This window comes from Oncorhynchus clarkii, chromosome 2, assembly GCF_045791955.1.
Source record: "Oncorhynchus clarkii lewisi isolate Uvic-CL-2024 chromosome 2, UVic_Ocla_1.0, whole genome shotgun sequence".
Taxonomy (NCBI): Eukaryota; Metazoa; Chordata; class Actinopteri; order Salmoniformes; family Salmonidae; genus Oncorhynchus; species Oncorhynchus clarkii.
The window spans coordinates 13,624,389-13,647,114 of record NC_092148.1 but is presented as its reverse complement, the minus strand read 5'-3'; the positions used below and the strand labels follow the sequence as shown (position 1 = coordinate 13,647,114).

The window sequence follows — 22,726 nt, the reverse complement described above, 5'->3', positions numbered from 1 at the left end:
TCTTTGAAATAGATGACTGTCTTTTCACTAATCACTTTTACTGCCACAAAGAAACCTGACATTTACATGTAAGGACTTTGCAAGGCTTTAGGAAGATTAGATGCCAGATATGCGACACAAAAGGAAGAGGACAGAAAGAGGTGGAAGGACCTGTTTCCCCAGACAAAAGATAGTTGACAAAGGGCTAGCAAACACAACGAGAGTTTGACAGGTCAAGACAGAATAAGGAGGGAAATAACTTCTACAGAGAGAAGTCCACTAAACTGGTTTAATATTACGATAGACTCCCTGGATGAGGGAGGAAATGGAGTGAGAAACGGTGGGAGAGAAAGATGGCTGTAGTGCAGGTGATGAGGGCGGGGTTGAGACGACACTGAACGTGTGACTTACACAAACACAGAGCCGCACAACCGTAATCCCTGGAGCCTGACAAACCCCCTGAGAGGAGAGAGAATGGGAGAGAAACCACGACACTAACCCTGGACTACACACACTGACGGAACAGGGAAAATGTATGAAATGTGTTGGTTTCTGTGACGGAAAGGGCCAAGGATTATATCACTGGATTGTTAAGGTTTATTTCTCAAGGTCTGAGGCACACAGAGGGAGAGAGGTAAGATGACTACACTGTGTGTTTACTTTGTCTATGTGAATGTTTTATCATTTGTCTGAACTAGATCTTGGTTCCATTACTGTATATACGCGATAGAGAGCGATTTGTGTGTGTGTCATTGTGCTTTACCTGGTTGAAAAAATGCAGCCGGACAAGTTAAGTAATCACTGCACTGACACACAGGTGATTAGGGAGATTTAGTTTCCTTGTGTAACTGGGAGACACATTTTCATAGTTGGCCTGCAGTAAAACGGTAGTAATGTGTTAATGCCAAACCAGGCAGAAACCCCAGATGCTGTGCCACATATGTGTACAGATGTGCATTGGTCCTGCAACGTGATGCTTTATACCAGGTTGTGCCCTTTTGTGAAGTTTGGGCATATAATTTTGCATTCACAGCTACAATGAGCTGTGTATGTGAGAGTGAAATGGGGAGTGGAGGTTGAGAGAGCAGAATAGAAAGACTTGACAGGACAAAGAGAGAATTTGATTCCTTTAAGTTAGTACAATTGGTTTCCTTTAAGTTAGTACAATTTCTGAATAAATTGGAGGTGACTGTGTGTGTGTCTATGATAATCACAAGTTGTATTAGTGTCTAGGCACACCTCAGATTGATTGTGGGAATCTCTGAGGGTACTTGCTAGGTTCCTGCAAGGTGAAACATGTGTCTCGTGTGTCTTTCGGGGGAGTGGTTGGGATAAAACAGAAGTCCAATTTCAGTTGGACTTTGTGTACACCTGACGAATAAAGTGATCATAATCTCAATCTTAATTCACATCACAGGATCTGATCAAGTTAGTCCACTATAAACAGAGGATCTGAAACTCACTATTACTGGCCATCATGTGAGGATGATGTTGTTCATCATTCATGTGATTCATCCGTTCTTGTGTTTTAATGTTTAAGCAGGTTATGTGTGTAAGTGTGACCTTTCCTCATGGGAAAAAAATAAACAGAGGATGTGTTACATGAATATTTCTCTCACAGGCACTGAGCTGTCTGCCACTGAAACCTTGTTTTAAACCTGATTGAATGTCATCTCTTGACATACAGTACCAGTCAAACGTTTGGACACACCTATTCATTCAAGGTTTTGAATTTATTTTTACTATTTTCTACATTATAGAATAAAAGTGAAGACACCAAACTATGAAATAACACTTATGGAATCATGTAGTAACCAAAAAACTGTTAAACAAATCAAAATATATTTTATATTTGAGATTCTTCTAAGTAGCCTCCCTTTGCTTTGGTGATAGCTTTGCACACACTAGGCATTCTCTCAACCAGCTTCATGAGGAATGCTTTTCCAACAGTCTTGAAGGGGTTCCCACATGTTGAGCACTTGTTGGCTGCTTTTCCTTCACTCTGCGGTCCAACTCATCCCAAACCATCTCAATTGGGTTGAGGTTGGGTGATTGTGGAGGCCAGGTCATCTGATGCAGCACTCCCATCACTCTCTTTCTTGGTTAAATAGCCCTTACACAGCCTGGAGGTGTGTTGGGCCATTGTCCTGTTGAAAAACAAATGACAGTCCCTCTAAGTGCAAACCAGATGGGATGATGTATTGCTGCAGAATGCTGTGGTACACATACTGGTTAAGTGTGCCTTGTATTCTAAATAAATCACTGACAGTGTCATCAGCAAAGCACCATCACATCTCCTCCATGCTTCATGGTGGGAACCACACATGCGGAGATCATCCGTTCACCTACTCTGCATCTCACAGAAACACAGAGGTTAGAACCAAATACCTCAAAAGACAGATTTCCACCGGTCTAATGTCCATTGCTCGCATTTCTTGCCCCAAGCAAGTCTCTTCTTCTTTTTGGTGTCCTTTAGTAGTGGTTTCTTTGCAGAAATTCAACCATGAAGGCCTGATTCACGCAGTCTCCTCTGAATAGTTGATGTTGAGATGTGTCTGTTACTTGAACTTTGTGAAGCATTTATTTGGGCTGCAATCGGAGGTGCAGTTAACTCTAATGAACTTGTCCTCTGCAGCAGAGGTAACTCTGGGTCTTCCTTTCCTGTGTGGGTCCTCATGAGAGCCAGTTTCCTCATAGCGCAAGATGGTTTTTGCGACTGCACTTTAAAAAAATTTTTTGACCTTTATTTAACCAGGTAGGCTAGTTGAGAACATGTTCTCATTTGCAACTGCGACCTGGCCAAGATAAAGCAAAGCAGTTTGACACATACGACAACACAGAGTTACACATGAAATAAATAAACATACAATCAATAATACAGTTGAAAAATCTATATATAGCATGTGCAAATGAGGTAGGATAAGAGAGGTAAGGCAATAAATAGGCCCTGGCAAAGTAATTACAATATAGCAATTAAATACTGGAATGTTAGGACGTGCAGAAGATGAATGTGCAAGTTGAGATACTGGGGTACAAAGGAGCAAGATAAATAAATAAATACAGTATGGGGATGAGGTAGATTGGATGGGCTATTTACAGATGAGCTATGTACAGGTGCAGTGATCTGTGAGCTGCTCTGACAGCTGGTGCTTAAAGCTAGTGAGGGAGATATGAGTCTCCAGCTTCAGAGATTTTTGCAGTTCGTTCCAGTCATTGGCAGCAGAGAACTGGAAGGAGAGGCGGCCAAAGGAAGAATTGGCTTTGGGGGTGACCAGTGAGATATACCTGCTGGAGCGCGTGCTACGGTTGGTGCTGCTATGGTAACCAGTGAGCTTGAAGAAACTTTCAAAGTTCTTGATCTTTTCTGGATTGACTGACCTTCATGTCTTAAAGTGATGATGGACTGTTGTTCTTGAAGCTGGTTGAGAGAATGCCAAGGGTGTGCAAAGCTGTCATCAAGGCAAAGGGTGGCTACATTGAAGAATCTCAAATTTAAAATATATTTTGATTTGTTTAACACTTTTTTGTGTTATTTCATAGTTTTGATGTCTTCACTATTATTCTACAATGTAGAAAATAGTCAAATAAAGGAAACCCCTTGAATGAGGAGGTGTCCAAACTTTTGACTGGTACTGTACAATGTTGTAACCTACAAGGCCTCATGTTTAACCCACTTTGCCTTGCTTTGTTGTTAGAATGTCTTCAATGTCAGAAGCAGACTCCCGCTGTAAACCGGGAGACACCATCTGTAGTAAGTGTTACACACGCCACACACACACACACACACACACACACACACACACACACACACACACACACACACACACACACACACACACACACACACACACACACACACACCACACACACACACACACACACTACACACACACACAGTTATCTCTCTTCGTTGTCTTAATGCTCACGTCTGTTCCTCAGATATTAGTGTGTACGAGCAAGAAGTGATCATCGTGCCCATCCTCCTATTGGGTAGCTTCCTGGTCGTGCTGGTCTTCATCATCCTGCTACGGTACTGTCCTGAGAAGGTGGACCGCATCCGACCACAGAACACTGTTGCCACGTCCAGATCACAGCGCTCCAGGAGACAACTGCACGGCATTGATGGTCAGTGTGTGTGTATGTGTATTTGTGCTCAAGGATGTGACTTTGAAAGACTGTTTTCATAGTGAAACACTGTAGGTAATTTGAGGTAATGCGTGTGTATGTTTCTGTCTATGTCAACAACATAGGCGCTTATTCTATTTGCACAGGCTAGTAATGAACAGAATCAAACCTGTTATTATAATGTAGCTATCTACTTCTAAACATCAGGTAATAACCTCTTCCTCTCTTTGTCCTCCCCCTCCTCTCTCTATTCATCCTTCCCTCCCACTCCGCAGCTCCCCTGGGTATCAACCCCCTGGAACATGAGACTATTGCTCTCGATGCCCCCTCCTACTCTACCTTCTCCCCAACTCACTCCCACCCCTCCTCAAACTGTCTCTCCTTCTCTGTGAGGACTCCCTCTCTCCCCCCTATCCCCCCACCCAAGACCTTTACCCCATCCTCCCCATCCAGCCCCCCACCCCAGTCCTTCACACCTTCCTTCACCCCTATGGTCCAGCCCAGGGAGCTGCCTCGCCAGAGGCTGCCAGAGTCCTTCAACCTAGTGGCCTCGCTGCCCGCAGCCTTCTCCCTGCGCTCTGACAAGGCTGTCTCTCTCTACAGGGCCCGCATGGACAACAGGAACGCTGTGCTCCGAGTGCTCAACGGTGAGAGGAGTGGGAGGAGATGAAAAACAGCTACTACTGAAACAAGCTATTTAATAATGGCTTATAAGCAGTGTATTAGCATACCAAAGTGGTGATATAGTCAGAACTACTTAGGGTTAGGGTAAGGGTTAAAGTTAGGGTTGACATTAGTGTAAGGTAGAATTTGTGGTGAAAGCATGTTACTTAAATATTTTCCAGCATGGTCAAGAAGTGAGGAAACAGCCACTGTAAAGAGCCATTGAATGGGGGAACAGCGTCATTAGGCAGTTTCTTCCCTAGTTTCAATAGGTGTGGCTGGTGCTTGTGGATTGTTAGACAATCACCACCATAATTGCAGCAACTGTTTACTTTGTAAAACTGGTCTCTCTACAACCTGTTTCTCTGACCTCCCTTTCAGAAATGTAATTACCAACTGGTACAGCAAATCTGCTTCAAGGCTTTGAGATAAAGACAAAATATGTTCAGCCATAGCAGTTGTTTATCAAAGGCTTTGGAAGGCCATTTTCGCACAGCATGTTGGCAGGCAATTTCATTTTCCTCTCCTCCTACTCTCCCTCAGACTCTGCGAGCGCCACAGAGAGGCACAACTTCCTGTGCTTTGCTTCCTTCTTGTCCCAGCTGGGGCCACACCCCTTCCTGCCGGAGCTCTTGGGCGTGGTCTCTCTGCGTGTGCCCCTAGTTACCGTTGTTGAGGAGCTAGAGAACAGAGATCTGCTCAGCTTCCTGTGGCGGTGCAGACAGGTAGGAACCACATTACCGATGAGACATTGTCTCTACTAGCCCATTATTTATAGTAAAATTAAGAGCTGTTTGTGATAAGGATGTTTTGGGGTATAAATTGATTCTCTTTGTGTGTTATGTAAGGATGGTGTGGGCGGGGACCCTCCATGTGAGATCACAGAGAGACGTATGTTTACCATGGCCAAACAGGTAGCCTCTGCTCTGGTGAGTAGACTATGGTAATATGTTGGCTTAATGTGTTTCTGCCATATGTTTCTGTCACAGAAATCAACATGTTTAAACCATGAACATGCCCCATTTACAAAACATGAACACCCCCCATCATCAAACCATAAACATGCCCCATGTTCAAACCATCAAACCATGAACCTGCCCCATGTTCAAACCAAACCATGAACATGCCCCATGTTCAAACCATCAAACCATGAACATGCCCCATGTTCAAACCATGAACATGCCCCATGTTCAACCATGAACATGCCCCATGTTCAACCATGAACATGCCCCATGTTCAAACCAAACCATGAACATGCCCCATGTTCAAACCAAAGCATGAACATTCCCCATGTTCAACCATGAACATTTCCCATGTTCAAACCAAACCATGAACATGCCCCATGTTCAAACCAAACCATGAACATGCCCCATGTTCAACCATGAACATGCCCCATGTTCAAACCAAACCATGAACATGCCCCATGTTCAAACCATGAACATTCCCCATGTTCAAACCAAACCATGAACATGCCCCATGTTCAAACCAAACCATGAACATGCCCCATGTTCAAACCAAAGCATGAACATTCCCCATGTTCAACCATGAACATTTCCCATGTTCAAACCAAACCATGAACATGCCCCATGTTCAAACCAAACCATGAACATGCCCCATGTTCAAACCATGAACATGCCCCATGTTCAAACCATGAACATGCCCCATGTTCAAACCATGAACATTCCCCATGTTCAACCATGAACATGCCCCATGTTCAAACCATCAGACCATGAACATGCCCCATGTTCAAACCATCAAACCATGAACATGCCCCATGTTCAAACCATCAGACCATGAACATGCCCCATGTTCAAACCAAACCATGAACATGCCCCATGTTCAAACCAAACCATGAACATGCCCCATGTTCAAACCAAACCATGAACATGCCCCATGTATTTTCCACAGTGGCTTCCTGTGTTTATGTATTTTCCACAGTGGCTTCCTGTGCTTATGTATTTTCCACAGTGACTTCCTGTGCTTATGTATTTTCCACCAGTGGGTTCCTGTGCTTATGTAATTTCCACAGTGGCTTCCTGTGCTTATTTATTTTCCACGGTTTTCTGTGCTTATGTATTTTCCACAGTGGCTCCCTGTGCTTATTTATTTTCCACGGTTTTCTGTGCTTATGTATTTTCCACAGTGGCTTCCTGTGCTTATGTATTTTCCACAGTGGCTTCCTGTGCTTATGTATTTATCACAGTGGCTTCCTGTGCTTATGTATTTTCCACAGTGGCTTCCTGTGCTTATGTATTTTCCACAGTGGCTTCCTGTGCTTATGTATTTTCCACAGTGGCTTCCTGTGCTTATGTATTTTCCACAGTGGCTTCCTGTGCTTATGTATTTTCCACAGTGGCTTCCTGTGCTTATATATTCTCCACAGTGTGTTCCTGTGCTTTTGTATTTTCTTTCTCTGCATTGATTTGGTCAGCTGAATTCCATGGTAGGTTTCCTGTATGTCAGTGTACTGCACCTGTCCTGTGTATTCTGTACAGAAGAGGGAAAGGAAACAAGAGGACAAAGTCACTGTGGACTTTAGAGACTAATTGAATGAAAGGGAATAATTTACGAATGTTGAGATATGACACTGTCCCACAGCTTTAACCTCTGACCTTTGACCTCACGTTATCCCCTGTCATCCAATCAGGAGTTCCTCCACAGCCGAGACCTTCTTCATGGCAACGTCCGTGCTCACAGCGTACTGGTCAGCCGGGAGCTGACGGCCAAGCTGTGGGGACTGGGCGGGGTCTACACCAGGAATACCCAGGGAGCTACTCAGACTGAAGTTCCTGGCATGAAGAAATGGCAGGCCCCCGAGCTATTGGCTAGGAGGCCTGCCAATCATAGCAGTGACGTGTGAGTTACCCTACTTAGTCTATGCTGACATTTCAATCAATTTTCAAGATATGCAAAATACACTGATACATGTTTGTCTTTCTCTCACTAGCTGGTCGTTTGGCATCTTGTTGTTTGAAATGGCAACCTTGGGTGAGTTACATGAAATCTATTCTTCTGATTTTGAGTGCCCCTTTTGGCCAATGATACACATAACAACCACTCTCATTTATTCTGATATAATTTCTTTCTCTGAGCTACAATCTCTAATTTGTGTCATTAACCTTTCCTTCTCTCCCCTCTTTCTCTCTTTCTCCCTCTCTCAGGTGATGCTCCGTTTTCAGATATCTCCGTCAACGAGCTTCTACAGTTTCACCAGAGAGGGAAAACACTGAGAAAGCCAGCCAACTGCTCCAACTCACTGTAACTATCCATTATACAGCACTATTATTACTGCGTTATTGCCAGGAGAGGGGGCTTCTTTAGACTGATACCAAAGAGATAGATAGAGGACTCTAGTTCCTAAAAGCCTGTTTTAGTGTGGGCAGCACCATTGAGGAATTTCACAATTTTGAAGTAGTCAACTGGGTGGGACTTCCTATGGGTTAAGGAAAGGTCACATAATTCCATCCAGGTGATCAGGAGGGATCGGCCAATGAAATATACTTATGAGCAGGGGAAAGGCAGTACGGCGTCCTGGCAAAATAAATAGTTGGGGTACACCGTACCGATAAAACACGAATGAGCATATAGTAATAATTAAAACAAAATGTAGGCTCTTCCACCTCTTTTTATCATTAACAAATGTCAGAGGCATGACAAATGAGCGAAACTGACTTGGAAACGGGTGGTATTGCCAAAATGTGATGTGGTTCGACGAGATCACAAATATTTGGCAAGGCAGAGATGAGTATCCGACACCGAGGTGAGTACAGACAGCAGTGGAAGCATAAGTTCTTGCCTTATGTCATTACACTTTGTGGTGTTTTGTGTAACAGATTCACGTGCCTGGATAGCCTAGTAAAGGAGCCCTTTGAAGTGATTGTTTGACAATCAGATGAAAACATCATGACTGGTTGTGTTCATGCCACAATAAAAGGTAATACATTGTAAAAGTTCATTGACACATTTTGACGACTAGATCCACAGAGATCCTATTAAATGAATAGGGATTCTATATGTAAGTAATGATTAAGCACATAAAAGGATTTATGCACGCACAAATAGGAGGTCCCGTACCAGGAAGAAATTAATTCTACTTTCATCTGTGCTTGTGAGCAAACATTCCGTAACTGCAGGTGGCAGTAAATCCCAAACCTTGGCTTTATACTTGTTCAAACAACACACTCCAGGTGGCAGTGTGCAGCCTTTCAGTTTGTTTACCAACTCATGGAAGTAGTAGAAGAAGAAAATTGACTAGTTCATGCCCATGCTCTCACAGACGCCATAATGGGACAGACAGATACGATGTTCTTTATCCTCTGTCTTTATAACTGAGATATACCTCTATTCCCTCTTAACCACGCCCACCCTTCTCACAGGTACTCCATCATCAAGGCCTGCTGCCAATGGAAGGAGCAGGATCGCGCCACATTGGCTGAGGTTGACCGCAAGCTCCAGTCAGGAGAGAAGAGTGCCAACGACAAAGTCCTCAAGGTGCCTGAGCCAATCAACATCGAGCAGTACCTGCAAGAGGCTGGATATGGGGAGTCCAACAGCTACACTGTTTTCTGAGTGGCGGCTGTGCCGTCCAACGAAATGCACTATGCCGAGGGACGACGGTGGATGTTTATATATGTATGCCTCCATTCATTCCAGAAAGATATGAATTTCCTTCTGCCCTTTATGTCTTTGTACCATAGACTTAAGATAGTTGAACAGACACAATCGTTGAGTCAACTTTGTAGTTGATTGTTTGTAGTTGATCGTGTATACCAGTAGAGGCTGCTGAGGGGAGGACGGCTCATAATAATGGCCAGAATGGAGGGAATGGAATGGTATCAATTTAATTTGTTTGATACCATTCCATTCAATCAATTCCAGCCCTTCCACTCCATTCTAGCCATTATTATGAGCCGTCCTCTCCTCAGCAGGCTCCACTGATGTACTCTACTGTTCAAAAGTTTGGGGTCACGAAGAAACGTCCTTGTTTTCCATGAAAACATACATAAAATGAGTTGCAAAATGAATAGGAATTATAGTCAAGACTTTGACAGGGTTATAAATAATAATTCATTTTTTATGATTTTTTAAATTTATTTATGAAGCCCTTCTTACATCAGCTTATGTCACAAAGTGCTGTACAGAAATCCAGCCTAAAACCCCAAACAGCAAGCAATGCAGGTGTAGAAGCATGGTGGCTAGGAAAAACTCCCCAGAAAGGCCAGAACCTAGGAAGTAACCTAGAGAGGAACCAGGCTATGAGGGGTGGCCAGTCCTCTTCTGGCTGTGCCGGGTGGAGATTATAACAGAACATGGCCAAGATGTTCAAATGTTTGTAAATGTTCAGCAGGGTCAGATAATAATAATCACAGTGGTTGTAGAGGGTGCAACAGGTCAGCACCTCAGGAGTAAATGTCAGTTGGCTTTTCATAGCCGATCATTAAGAGTATCTCTACCACTCCTGCTGTCTCTAGAGAGTTTATAACAGCAGGTCTGGGACAAGGTAGCAGGTCCGGTGAACAGGTCAGGGTTCCATAGCCGCAGGCAGAACAGTTGAAACTGGAGCAGCAGCACGGCCAGATGGACTGGGGACAGCAAGGAGTCATCAGGTCAGGTAGTTGTGTCCTTCAAACTTTGCTTTCGTCAAATAATCCTTCATTTGCAGCCTTGCAGACCTTTGGCATTCTAGTTGTCAATTTGTTGAGGCAATCTGAAAATATTTTACCCTATGCTCCCTGAAGCACCTCCCACAACTTGGATTGGCTTGATGGGCACTTCTTATGTACCATACGGTCAAGCTGCTCCCACAACAGCTCAATAGGGTTGAGATCCGGTGACTATGCAGGCCACTCTATTATAGACAGAATACCAGCTGACTGCTTCTTCCCTAAATAGTTATTGCATAGTTTGGAGGGTCTTTGGGTCATTGTCCTGTTGCAAGAGGAAATTGGCTCCAATTAAGCGCCATCCACAGGGTATGGCATGGCGTTGCAAAATGGAGTGATAGTCTTCCTTCTTCAAGATCCCTTTTACCCTGTACAAATCTCCCACTTTACCACCACCAAAGCACCCCCAGACCATCACATTCCCTCCACCATTCTTGACAGATGGCATCAAGCACTCCTCCAGCATCTTTTCATTTTTTCTGCATCTCACAAATGTTCTTCTTTGTGATTTGAACACCTCAAACTTAGATTTGTCTGTCACTTTTTTCCAATCTTCCTCTGTCCTTTGCCCATCTTAATATTTTATTGGCCAGTCTGAGATATGACTTTTTCTTTGCAACTCTGTTTAGAAGGCCAGCATCCCGGAGTCGCCTCTTCACTGTTGACGTTGAGACTGGTGTTTTGTGGGTACTATTTAATGAAGCTGCCAGTTGAGGACTTGTGATGCGTCTGTTTCTCAAACTAGACACTCTAATGTACTTGTCCTCTTGCTCAGTTGTGCACCGGGGCCTCCCACTCCTCTTTATATTCTGGTTAGAACCAGTATGTGCTGTTTTGTGAAGGGAGCAGTTCACAGCGTTGTATGCGATCTTCAGTTTCTTGGCAATTTCTCGCATGGAATAGCCTTCATTTCTCAGAACAAGAATAGACTGACGAGTTTCAGAAGACAGTTTTTTTTATCTGGCCATTTTAAGCCTGTAAACAAACCCACAAATGCTGATGCTCCAGATACTCAACTAGTCTAAAGAAGGCCAGTTGTATTGCTTCAGAACAACAGTTTTCAGCTGTGCTAACATAATTGCAAAAGGGTTTTCTAATGATCAATTAGCCTTTTAAAAGGATAAACTTGGATCAGCTACCACAACGTGCCATTGGAACACAGGAGTAGTGATGGTTGCTGATAATAGACCTATGTACGCCTATGTAGATATTCCACTAGAAATCAGCCGTTTCCATCTACAATAGTCATTTACAATATTAACAATGTCTACACTGTATTTCTGATCAATTTGATGTTTTTTTAATGGACAAAAACATTTTTTTATTTAAAAAACAAGGACATTTCTAAGTGACCCCAAACGTTTGAACGGTAGTGAATATACTGTATATCAGGGATGGGCAACTCCAGTCCTCAGGGGCCTGATTGGTGCCACACTTGTGTCCTAGCCCCAGCTAACGTATCTGACTCCAATAATCAACTAATCAGGATCTTCAGTTTAGAATGCATTTAGTTTAATCACTAGGGATGGGGATGGGGAAAAGTGACACCACTCCGGCTCCCGAGGACTTGAGTTGCCCATCACTGCTGTTTATGAAGGTTTACAAATCTTGTCTTCAAAATGATTGTGTAATAGGAGTAATAATATATGACTAGAAATCATTATTTTTGTTGTGATTTGAGGGACTGAAAGAACACATGGGTGGAGACACCAGGCTTCATAAGAGATTTATAAGGTGTTTATAAGTTGTTTTGTGACACTTCAAAAATGTGTGTAGCAACTAATGATTCTAGCTTTAAATACGCCTGTCTCATAAGTAGGACCAGAGTTCTCCTGACCACGTAAGGTGAACAGGAAAAACTCAGGACCCTGGTTGCGCCTCCAGTTTGTTCTGGTCAGGTCATGTGATCATGAAACCTCCCGGAAGAGGAAGCAAAATCTCACTCACTCCTTTTTTCTGGTTCATAAACAATCAATGAAATGAAGAAGACCAGACTCAGCCGCTAATGCCATGGTGCCACCCTTAAGCAGACTGGAACTGTGACAATTTTTTGTTCTATGGTAAATGGCCTGAGTGGGATATTTGGTACAAGCTATATGGAAGGTCAGAGTTCAGTGGTTGATGTTCTACTGTAAATGAGCACATCTGAAGTCACGTCATTTGCACACTTTCCACAATGTGAATCAAGATAGAAGTTTACCAATGTCAATTAAAACCTTTCATAGTGATGCTTTTTCTCATCTGAATTGGTCAGGAGTACTCTGTGCCAGTGGCTGTTTTTGTCTTTTGAATTCTGTTGTCATTTGTTTCTACTTCTACTTAATGCTTTTCTACAAGCCAGGTGTTACAAGAGTTTGGCCTTGAATGATTGTATCATTGCGCAGTGAGAACCCTACAAGTAATTGAAATACCACTATAGAGTCAGGGCTAATTATACTGAACAAAAACAGTTCATATGAGGAAATTAGTCAATATAAATAAATTCATTAGGCCCTAATTTATGGATGTTAATTGACAAGGAATAAAGATATGCATTTATTGGTTACAGATACCTTTAAAAAAAATGGGCCTGACAATGGGCCTCAGGATCTCATTGCTGTATATTTGTGCATTCAAATTGCCAATTGATAAAATGCAATTGTGTTTGTTGTTCATAGTTTATGCTTGCTCATACCATAACCCCACCACCACCATGGAACAGTCTGTTCACAATGTTGACATTAGCAAACTGCTCGCCTACAGCGACATTGGAGGCTGTTTATGGCAGAGCAATTGACATTATTTGCTAACAGCTCTGGTGGACATTCCTACAGTCAGCATGCCAATTGCATACTCCCTCAAAACTTGAGATGTCTGTGGCATTCTGTTGTGTGACAAAACTGCACCGTTTGGAGTAACCAGCACAAGGCAAACCTGGGTAACGACCATGCTGTTTAATCAGCTTCTTGATATGCCACACCTGTCAGATGGATGGATTATCTTGGCAAAGGAGAAATGCTCATTAACAGGGATATAAACAAATTTGTGTACAACATTTGAGAAAAATAAGCTTTTTGTGCATACAGAACATTTCTGGGATCTTTTATTTCAGCTCATGAAACATGGGACCAAGATTTTACATGTTGTGTTTGTATTTCTGTTCAGTGTAATTCTGGTCCCGGAGGGCTGAAACATTTCTAGTTTTCATCCTCTCCTAATAAGGGACTGGTTCAGACCTGGGACAACAGGTGAGTGCAATTAACTACCAAGTAGAAACAAAAAACAGAAGTGTTTCAGCCCTCCAGGACCGGAGTTGAATAGCCCTGACAGTCTGTAGCAGCCATATACAAACAACACTCATAGCATAGTTCCAGTAACAGGTGTTTATTGGTAGTACTGCATACACAGAGTATCTCCCCTCTCAGGACAAATACCCATATTCAGGTAGTTCAGTCAGTTACTAATATTCACTACATCCCCCTCCATGAAAAACTTACACACCAAAAGAATAACTTTGATTGTAGTACAAAAGATCAAAGCTTTAAAACAGGGTTGTATCTGGTGACATAAAAAAACGATTTGTTAAAGCTCTTTATTGTCCTTTCATACACTTAGAGCCTGGCATCTACATTAACATTACAAATCCACTTTGTAAAAAGAAAAGTGAAATGGACCATTTTCAATAATAACACTATGGTTATAGCACCGTTGAAATGTAGAAAAAGGCAACTTGAACTGTCCTAGCTAGCCACGGTTACTGTAGGTGACCACGTTTGCAGTGTCAAATGAGTATATGTTTCTACTGACAGACACACACATACACGAACTCACCCATGCTTTGTCAGTATACCTCACAAACATGAACTCTAAAGACAGACTATCTGATGCTCATGCTCACCTCTCACTCATAACAGATTTTTTGCACAATCAATGTCCAGTAAAGTCAAAGCACATTCTAATTATTTCCCCTCTTACCTATATTCAACCCCCTTCTCTTCATCTAGTCTCTAAAATGATTGATGTTTATGATAAAAATCAACCCCCATTTCCCCCTCCCTTTCAGTCTTGGTCTCAGGCTTGAACGTCACTAATACAAGTCTTTAGTGTGGGTCCCAGTTTCAAGTTCATTGAAACCCCTTTTCCTCCTCCCTCCCCCGTCAGTCTCGTAGGCTGTTGATGAAGGCACAGATCTTGAGGGCGGGTCCTAGTTTGATGTTCATGGTGGAGATTAGGTGTTCTTCTCTGAGTAGCAGCAGGGCCTGTCCGTCAATCTCCTGTGACAGGAACTGGGCAGCCAGGTCCTCACAACCTGGGAGGGGAGGAGAGAGAGTGAATGCGCTATGAAAAGGGACTGCTCACTAGCAATGAACATCGACCTAAAATACACTTTGGCGTGGGTTATGGGCAAACCAGAACTCTTGGTTTCTTTGATCTAATTCAAGGTTACCTTAACTGGGTCCTGGGGCCCCCCTGGATGCACATTTAGGTTTTTGCCCAAGCACTACGAAGCTGATTCAAATAAGCAACTCATCATCTCAGGCTTGAACGTTTGAATCAGCTGTGTAATGCTAGGGAAAAACCCAAAACGTGCCCCCAGGACCCAGTTTGGGAAACCCTGATCTAATTGACCAGATGGCCATGGGTTCCATTTTTACAGATTCCCCTACTATGAAGACTCTTAATTCATTGTTTACTTCATTGACTGTTAATGAATGAGTACTGACCTTGTAGTGAAGAGATGAACCTGCAGACCTCCTCCACACCCCAATGGGCGGGGCTCCCGGACAGGAAGTTGGCCTCGTCCAATGGGAGGCTGCCTTGAGCTGAGTCGTCCAAATGGGGATCACAGTGGGCGGGCCTAGGGCAGGAGAGGGAGGAGCTAGGGGAGAGTGATGGGGAATCTTCCTCCTCCTCCTCTCCGTCACAGCTGGACACATCCTCTGAGCGACTGGACTCAGAACGACACTACAGCCAATCATAGAGAGAAGAGCGTCATACATGTAGGCCTGCAGTTTAAATATGGTACTGGAACTGACCCTGTATGTATGTATGTATATTATACATACACACTGAAGAAAACTATAAACACATCATGCAACAATTTCATTGATTTTACTGAGTTACAGTTCATATGAGGAAATCAGTCAACTGAAATAACTTCATTAGGTCCTCATCTATGGATTTCCCTACTGGGAGTACAGATAAGCATCTTTTGGCCAAAGATAGCAACAACAACAAAAATGTCCTCAGGATCTCATCACTGTATTTTTGTGAATTAAAATTGCCATCAATAAAATGCAATTGTGTTTATTGTCCGTAGCTTATGCCTGCCCATACCATAACCCCACCATGGGGCACTCTGTTCACAATGTTGACATCAGCTGACCACTCAACATACTGCCAAATTCTCTAAAACAAAGTTGGAGGCGGTTTATGGTACAGAAATTAATATTAAATTATCTGGAAACAGTTCTGGTGGACATTTCTGCAATCAGCATGCCAATTGCACACTCCCTCAAAACTTGTGACGTCTATTGTGTTGTGTGACAAAACAAAACATTTTAGAGTGGCCTTTTATTGTCCCCAGCACAAAGTGCACCTGTGTAATAATAATGCTGTTTAATCAGCTTCTTGACATGCCACACCTGTCAGGTGGATGGATTATCTTGACATGGGAGAAATGCTCACTAACAGGAATATAAACAAATGTGTGCCAAAAACTTGAGAGAAATAAGCTTTTTGAGGGTATGGAAAGTTTCTGGGATCTTTTATTTCAGCTCATGAAACATGGGACCAACACTTTACTTGTTGGGTTTATATTTGTGTTCAGTATAGTATGCTTACTTACTTCATCATGTTCTTCTCTCTGGTGTGTTTCAGTTCTACCTTTTTAGTTTTAGTATTACATTGTTATTGATTACTGCAGTGTTGGGGTTAGAGCTGGTTAGAAACTATTTTCACTGTACTTGTGTATGTGACATTCAAACTTGAAACAGGAGGAGAGTAAACAACAACAACATTTCTATTTCATGGATCAGAAACATCCCCTTTACCTCCTTGACAGGCAAATGTCTGCCGGCTATTTTAGCGCAGGCGATCTCAGAGCTACTCCTGCGAGGACCCCTGCGTCTGACGATGTTGTCTGGGGGAACAGGAGGACCGGGCGGCCGTGCAGAAGCTCGCCCCCTGCTGACCTGGAAGTGATGACTGCAGCTCACATTGTATCTGGAGGAGAGTGGACAAAGCACAAGGAGTCAATAGTGTTGGCTGCACCCAGGACAAAAATGTGATGTCAACAGTGCTGACTTTAAAGTGTAGACCTGTTCTGGTCAGAGAGGTGTGTGATATAGTGAGAAGACAGGTGAGGAGGCTAGGGTACCTCTTAGCGCAGGTCTTGGAGCAGAACCTCTTGGAGCCCCTGAACTGGCTGGCTGGAGCCAAGCTCTCACAGTACTCACACTTCAACACTGGTGAGGAGAGAGTCAGACTGTTAGTACAGAGATGACTAGGGGTCAGAGGAGGCTGGTGGGAGGAGCTATACGAGGACGGGCTCATTGTAATGGCTGGAATGGAATAAATGGAACGTTGTCAAACACATTACAATGATTCCATCCTCTTATAGCTCATCCCACCAGCCTCCTATGCTAGGGATGACAACTACTGTACAGAATCAAGCTATAGTACTGCAACCTCTCACAGACAACTGGATCAGAGGCAGAATCAAATCAAAATAAAGGCTGGTGCATTAGTCAGCTGGTATGGAGTGTATTCTTTAAGGAAGGTAGAAAATATACCACCCACTAACCTGCAGGGCCTCCATTGTCAGCCTGCTGAACACCCATGGCTAGAGGCTCCTTCACTGGCCCAGTCACCTGTCAATCGATGTCAAGTTTGGGTGTTAGAGAAGAATATGTTCTGGCCCTAAAGCAAAGTTCTGTGCAAACAAAACCACATCTCCTCTCCTGATCCATGGTAAGCAGGTGCTAGCCGGGTATGTGAACTCACAGGGAAAGGCTCAGCTCCCTCCTGGATGACAAAACCCTCTATGAGGTGGGTGAGGACCTGAGGTTTGACCACCGCCTGGGGCAGAGGGGCTCTGTCTATCTGACCCCCCACGCCCCGAGACAGGGGCAGAGGCAGAGACAGGGTGGGGGGAGAGGAGAAGGCTGGCACCACTTTAGGAGCTGGAGAAAAGGAGAGAGAGGAAGTGAGGGAACCAGGGTAGAAAAGAGTGTGGGTGAAATGTCAGAGTTTTTACACTATTCATTCAAAAAACAAACATGAATTTATCAAATATGAATCTAAGTTTTACAACTTAACCTTAAATCCTTGTATCAAGCGATCGCCAACCTTAGATAGGATTCAACTAAACAAGAACATACATTATGTCTTCAGACATCTTACCTGAGTCCAACGTGGGGGCAGGAGATAGAGGAGGGGCAGAATCTCTCATTGGTGGACAGCAAAGTTGGGAAAGTTCGACTGCCATCTCATTGGTTGCATCAGTTTCCGACTTCCTCTTCAATGAGCCAATTGCAGGCTTTGCCTGATGCAACAGGAAGAGACAAGTTTTTATTAACACACACACACACACACACACACACACACACACACACACACACACACACACACACACACACACACACACACACATACACATACACACACACATCCCAACTCTTTTAGTATCTAAGAGGGTTACCGTGGTGTTCCCTCCAGTAGAGGCTATAGCGGTGCCGTTGTCCTGGGGGCAGCAGCTTCGGGCCTGTGCCAAAGCCTGGGAGTTTCCTACTGAGCCCTGCCTAGCTCCCACCAGCTGGACTGGGACATGGGGCGGGTGATGGCACCCCGTATTGGGCGGAGCCGGGAGGATAGGTGGAGGGTGGCGTGGGGGCAGCTGGACAGGTAAGCGGTGACCCTGTGAGGTTTTGGGCTGTATGTGCACAGGGCCAGAGCTGTGGCTCACCTTGTCCATGTTAGTGTTGGACTGCTGCAGTGGCTGCACCACCAAGGTCTGGGTGTTGATGTTAGTTTTGGGAGCGACTGAACCTATGGGGTAGCCCTGGGAGGAAGTAGGAACGTTGGAGGTGGGGACTAGGATGTGCGTTACCGTGGCAGCAGGGGTAACTGTGGTTACCGCCCGGGCCTGACAAAGGCCTGAGGGGGAGATGAGGAGCTGGGAGAGAGGGAGCGTGGGAGAGGGGGAGGCAGGAACTGAGGTGGCAGCGGTTGGGGCCATATTCAGCTGGTTTCCAGTCTTGACATTTATACTGGGGAGAGCAGTGGGATGAGTGTAGCTAGTCAGTTTGTTGGCCATATGTTGCTGTTGCTGCTGGGTGTTCTGAGAGAATTGCTGCTGTTGCTGCTGAGAATGCTGTTGTTGTTGTTGACTAAAAGAATAGTTGGCTGATAGAGGGAGAGAGAGAGTTTAAATAATGTTTAAAGTTGGAATGAGAGAGACAGTTCTTTGCATCTTAGTGGCACACAAATTGATAAAGAATTGTGTCTGCATATTGGAGGCAAAGATAAGTCCTTTCACCTGCGTCTCTCCTGTCTGGAAACTCAGTCTTCACTGCGGCCACTCTGGGAGTGGAGATACAATGGAGAGCCAGGTTCTGCACCTGAGAGAGTAAGTAGAGGGAAAGAGAAAATAAGGCAAACAATTAGAAACAATATTATCTGTGTAAAATCTTAATTACAGACACATGTTGACTGAAAAAAAATTGCTTTTCACAACAGGAAGTGGTTACTACCTGGTCATTGTCGGATTGGGCATTGGAGGTGGGATGGACTCCCTGTTGCTGCTGTTGTTGCTGAGGCTGTTGCTGTGCAACTGTCGCTACAGCAGCCGTTGCTGTGCCACCAGGCATGAAGATGAGCTGGGAGGCTGCGAGGGGTGCCCTGAGGGAGCGGTTGACCTGTGGGCTCATAGGTCAGAGGTTATTGAATATAAAGAGGCTCCTTCTCAATTGACAAAAAAAGTATTCTCCTCGTTCAACTCACTCTCAGGTACATCTGGCCCTGTCCGGCTGAGTTCCCACCCAGCAGCACTGATTGGCTGAGAGCTGATGATGTCACTGACGTGGCAGGGCCGAGGGGGCGGGTATTGGTCATGGTCCCTCCCCCAGAGGCGGTGCTCAGATTGACCTGTGACAAGAGAGAAAATGTTGACGCTGCCATATGTGAGGAATCTCAAAGAAAGCTAAGAAACTGCAATTAAGGATAACAGCGCTTGCCATGTTTTATTTGAAATATTGACTGTGAAACTTACAGTGGTGGTTGCTTGGGAGACACTGTGGTTGGGAGAGTTGGACTGGCGACTAGCAGCGAGGGTGGCCTGAGAGAGAAACACAAAATGAAAGAGGTCAAGAGAAAGTAAAAACTTTGAACGTTGTGGCAGTGCATTCCTCTGCTTAGTGTTATTGTGGGAGAACTAACCTGTTATGTAAGGGATAACTAAGGGATAACTAACGACGGGTGATGCGTTCTATGGAAAATAATGAATGACGTGGAAAGTGTGTTCCACGATGCGCTAGCGAAGTGGAACTGACCTTCCATGGGGTTGCATTATTTTCCAGAGAACGCAAAGTCCTGAGTTGATTATCCCTTTTATACCATGGCTATAATTTAACACATTTACTGCTAGACATGTGTTAATTTGCCGGTAGAAATGTGTTCAACATCCACTGAAGTAGCTAGCAAGTTTACTAGATAGCTACAGTTGTCTTAGTAAAACAAACAAACTTGACAGTTTAGCTAACCAAAACATCATACCTAGCTTGCTACTATGAACATCGAATTCAACAATACCAATGCTTTCAATTCAACTTTTGCTTTCAAAAGCAGCTCAACAGAACATGCAAGAATGAACTACAGCCATTGAATTCTACAGTGTGTTATAGGGAAATAATGCATGCTCTAGAATTCCATTCAAGCCAATCAGAAACAAGTATTCAACAATGCCATGGTATAATAGTGTTATTACCTGTTGTTACCTGCTACTGTGTTATTAGCTGTTACCCATTAGTCTTATTACCTGTTGTGCTACCTATTATTGTGTTATTACCTATTGTGCTACCTGTTATTGTGTTATTGCCTGTTCTGTTACCTTTCATTGTGTTATTAGCCGTTGTGCTACCCGTTATTATTGTGTTATTATTACCTGTTGCACAGCAGCCAGGTTGTGAAGCTGCTGGGCACTGTTGATTTGCTGCTGCAGCATGAGCTGCTGGAAGTACTGGGCTGCGTTCGGCTGTCTCTGCAGCGCCTGAAGGGCCTAGAGAGTACATCATCCTCAACATCATATTCATTAAGATTAACATCACTTCATTGTTCAAATACACACAAGGTCCAAAGGAAATTTGACTTCCGCTTTTAACCTAACCACTACGAAAGACACACATACAGGTATTTTCTGGAGAGGTGCGGGGGGCTGCAACACTGGGCGCCCGGGGAGCTGTTGTTGTGGGGGGGGGTTAAGTGCCTTGCTATAGGGCACACTTGCAGGCAATGGCATCTAGGATTTTATACCAGCAACCCTCCAGTATGCACATGCTCTTCTTGACTGGCCATTCCTAGACAAGGCTAGTCGTTCAACATTCAGTGCAGACAGTCACCCTGTTATCAAAGATAATGATTCATGCAGCAGGCTTCTTAAAATAAAATCACCTGCACAGCTTGCCTCTCATACAGAGACATGTGGGCTATCTGGGGAGGGCGGGTGTTCCCAGCAGACGGAGCATTCCCATTGGTAGAGCCCGTGTTCTGGTCATCACCTGCATCCATGCTCTCTGCACAAAACACAAATGTCAATCAAATCATGCACTAATTTCTTACAGTACTGTCAAATCATTATTATTTTTCTTTCTTATATGAAAATATATACCATAACAATTGCAAAGTAATTGTATAACCTAGAAATCTATATTCTCAGTATCACACATTTGACCTCAATAGACCCCTACCTATTTATCACGTTCTAATCTAGTCTATAAATTAACTGGCCATAACTGCTAAAGCTATATCTTGCTGTATGTTTTTGCAGTTGCTATTTTTAGCTAGCGAATGCAATGGGTGAAATTGTCATTAGCGGTAAGAGGCTGGCTGGCTGTCAACAACATGATCGATGACCGAGGGATGCAGCCAGAAGGGAACAAGGACGGACAAGAAGTTGCTCTTCCAAACGTTTAAAACGTTAAAATAGACATTCATTTAAGGACAGCCAATTGCGTTTTGATATTAGCTAGCTATATAATTTACTTTCAATGACTGGCAATGTTGAATTGGAACAAAAACTAGGCGAGATCATTGCAGCAACAGTGCATATGGCTAACATTAGCATAGCTAGCTATTAAACTAGAGCTAGATAATAAGTTAACCGCAAGACTTTGTGAAATCTTTCTCTTACCTCAATCTCCTGGACCTTTATTTGTACTTTTTTAATATAAAATCCAGCTTTTATCCGTAAACGTTTTACGCAATTTGCTTTTGGAAGGAACCTTTGGTGATGTTTTTCAGATTATTGTTTGAAGCAAACAACGGTGAGGCAGATGAGAAAAATCCCGCCCCCTCTCTTTCTTTACCGTTCCTTTCCGGCGCCAAAAATTACGTCATTGAGATGCATCAGAGACAGAACAGTAGGCCAATCCAATTATTGCAAGAACTGCGAGCTCTTTAAATTTTAGGTGTCCAAATACCTTTGAAAATGTGGTAGTAATCTTGCTAAGACCAGAAGAGCTGAGGAGGAAAAGGTGATCATTAAGATAACGTCCCTTTCTCAGAGGTCCCCAGCAGGCCTCTCGGGGAGAAGAAGGTGGAACTGATTGAGTTACAAAATTAACTGGATAATAAATCAAATCAAATCAAATCAAATCAAATTTTATTTGTCACATACACATGGTTAGCAGATGTTAATGCGAGTGTAGCGAAATGCTTGTGCTTCTAGTTCCGACAATGCAGTAATAACAAGTAATCTAACTAACAATTCCAAAACTACTGTCTTGTACACAGTGTAAGGGGATAAAGAATATGTACATAAGGATATATGAATGAGTGATGGTACAGAGCAGCATAGGCAAGATACAGTAGATGGTATCGGGTACAGTATGTACAAATGAGATGAGTATGTAAACAAAGTGGCATAGTATAGTATAAAGTGGCTAGTGATACATGTATTACATAAGGATACCGTCGATGATATAGAGTACAGTATATACGTATGCGTATGAGATGAATAATGTAGGGTAAGTAACATTTATATAAGGTAGCATTGTTTAAAGTGGCTAATATATATAGATTCAAAGCAGAAGGAGCCTTTA

At 43.5% G+C, this 22,726-nt stretch overlaps 2 protein-coding genes across 3 annotated transcripts; one reads left to right on the top strand and one right to left on the bottom strand.

Moving 5' to 3' along the window:
• The first annotated feature begins 313 nt into the window (after positions 1-313).
• LOC139422025 (tyrosine-protein kinase STYK1-like) lies at positions 314-10,988 on the top strand. The gene is made up of 10 exons (XM_071173170.1): positions 314-613; positions 3,675-3,730; positions 3,919-4,104; positions 4,380-4,751; positions 5,311-5,492; positions 5,616-5,696; positions 7,415-7,623; positions 7,715-7,755; positions 7,929-8,025; positions 9,144-10,988. The coding sequence occupies exons 2-10, from the start codon at positions 3,676-3,678 to the stop codon at positions 9,334-9,336; spliced, it is 1,416 nt and encodes a 471-aa protein (XP_071029271.1). The 5' UTR covers positions 314-613; position 3,675; the 3' UTR covers positions 9,337-10,988.
• A 2,789-nt stretch (positions 10,989-13,777) lies between these two features.
• On the bottom strand, positions 13,778-22,007 carry LOC139422009 (polyhomeotic-like protein 1). Of its 2 annotated transcripts, XM_071173161.1 has the most exons (15): positions 21,817-22,007; positions 21,078-21,199; positions 20,572-20,685; positions 19,681-19,746; positions 19,413-19,556; positions 19,163-19,327; positions 18,949-19,030; positions 18,112-18,815; positions 17,814-17,955; positions 17,415-17,593; positions 17,215-17,281; positions 16,789-16,876; positions 16,463-16,634; positions 15,134-15,374; positions 13,778-14,718 (listed from the first exon to the last, which is right to left on the bottom strand). In XM_071173161.1, exons 2-15 carry the CDS (start codon positions 21,192-21,194, stop codon positions 14,567-14,569), a joined length of 2,433 nt encoding a protein of 810 aa, XP_071029262.1. In that variant the 5' UTR covers positions 21,195-21,199; positions 21,817-22,007; the 3' UTR covers positions 13,778-14,566. The 2 variants fall into 2 exon arrangements, with proteins under 2 accessions (XP_071029262.1, XP_071029255.1); XM_071173154.1 differs by having other exon boundaries at positions 17,814-18,815; positions 21,817-21,985.
• Positions 22,008-22,726: the final 719 nt, after the last annotated feature.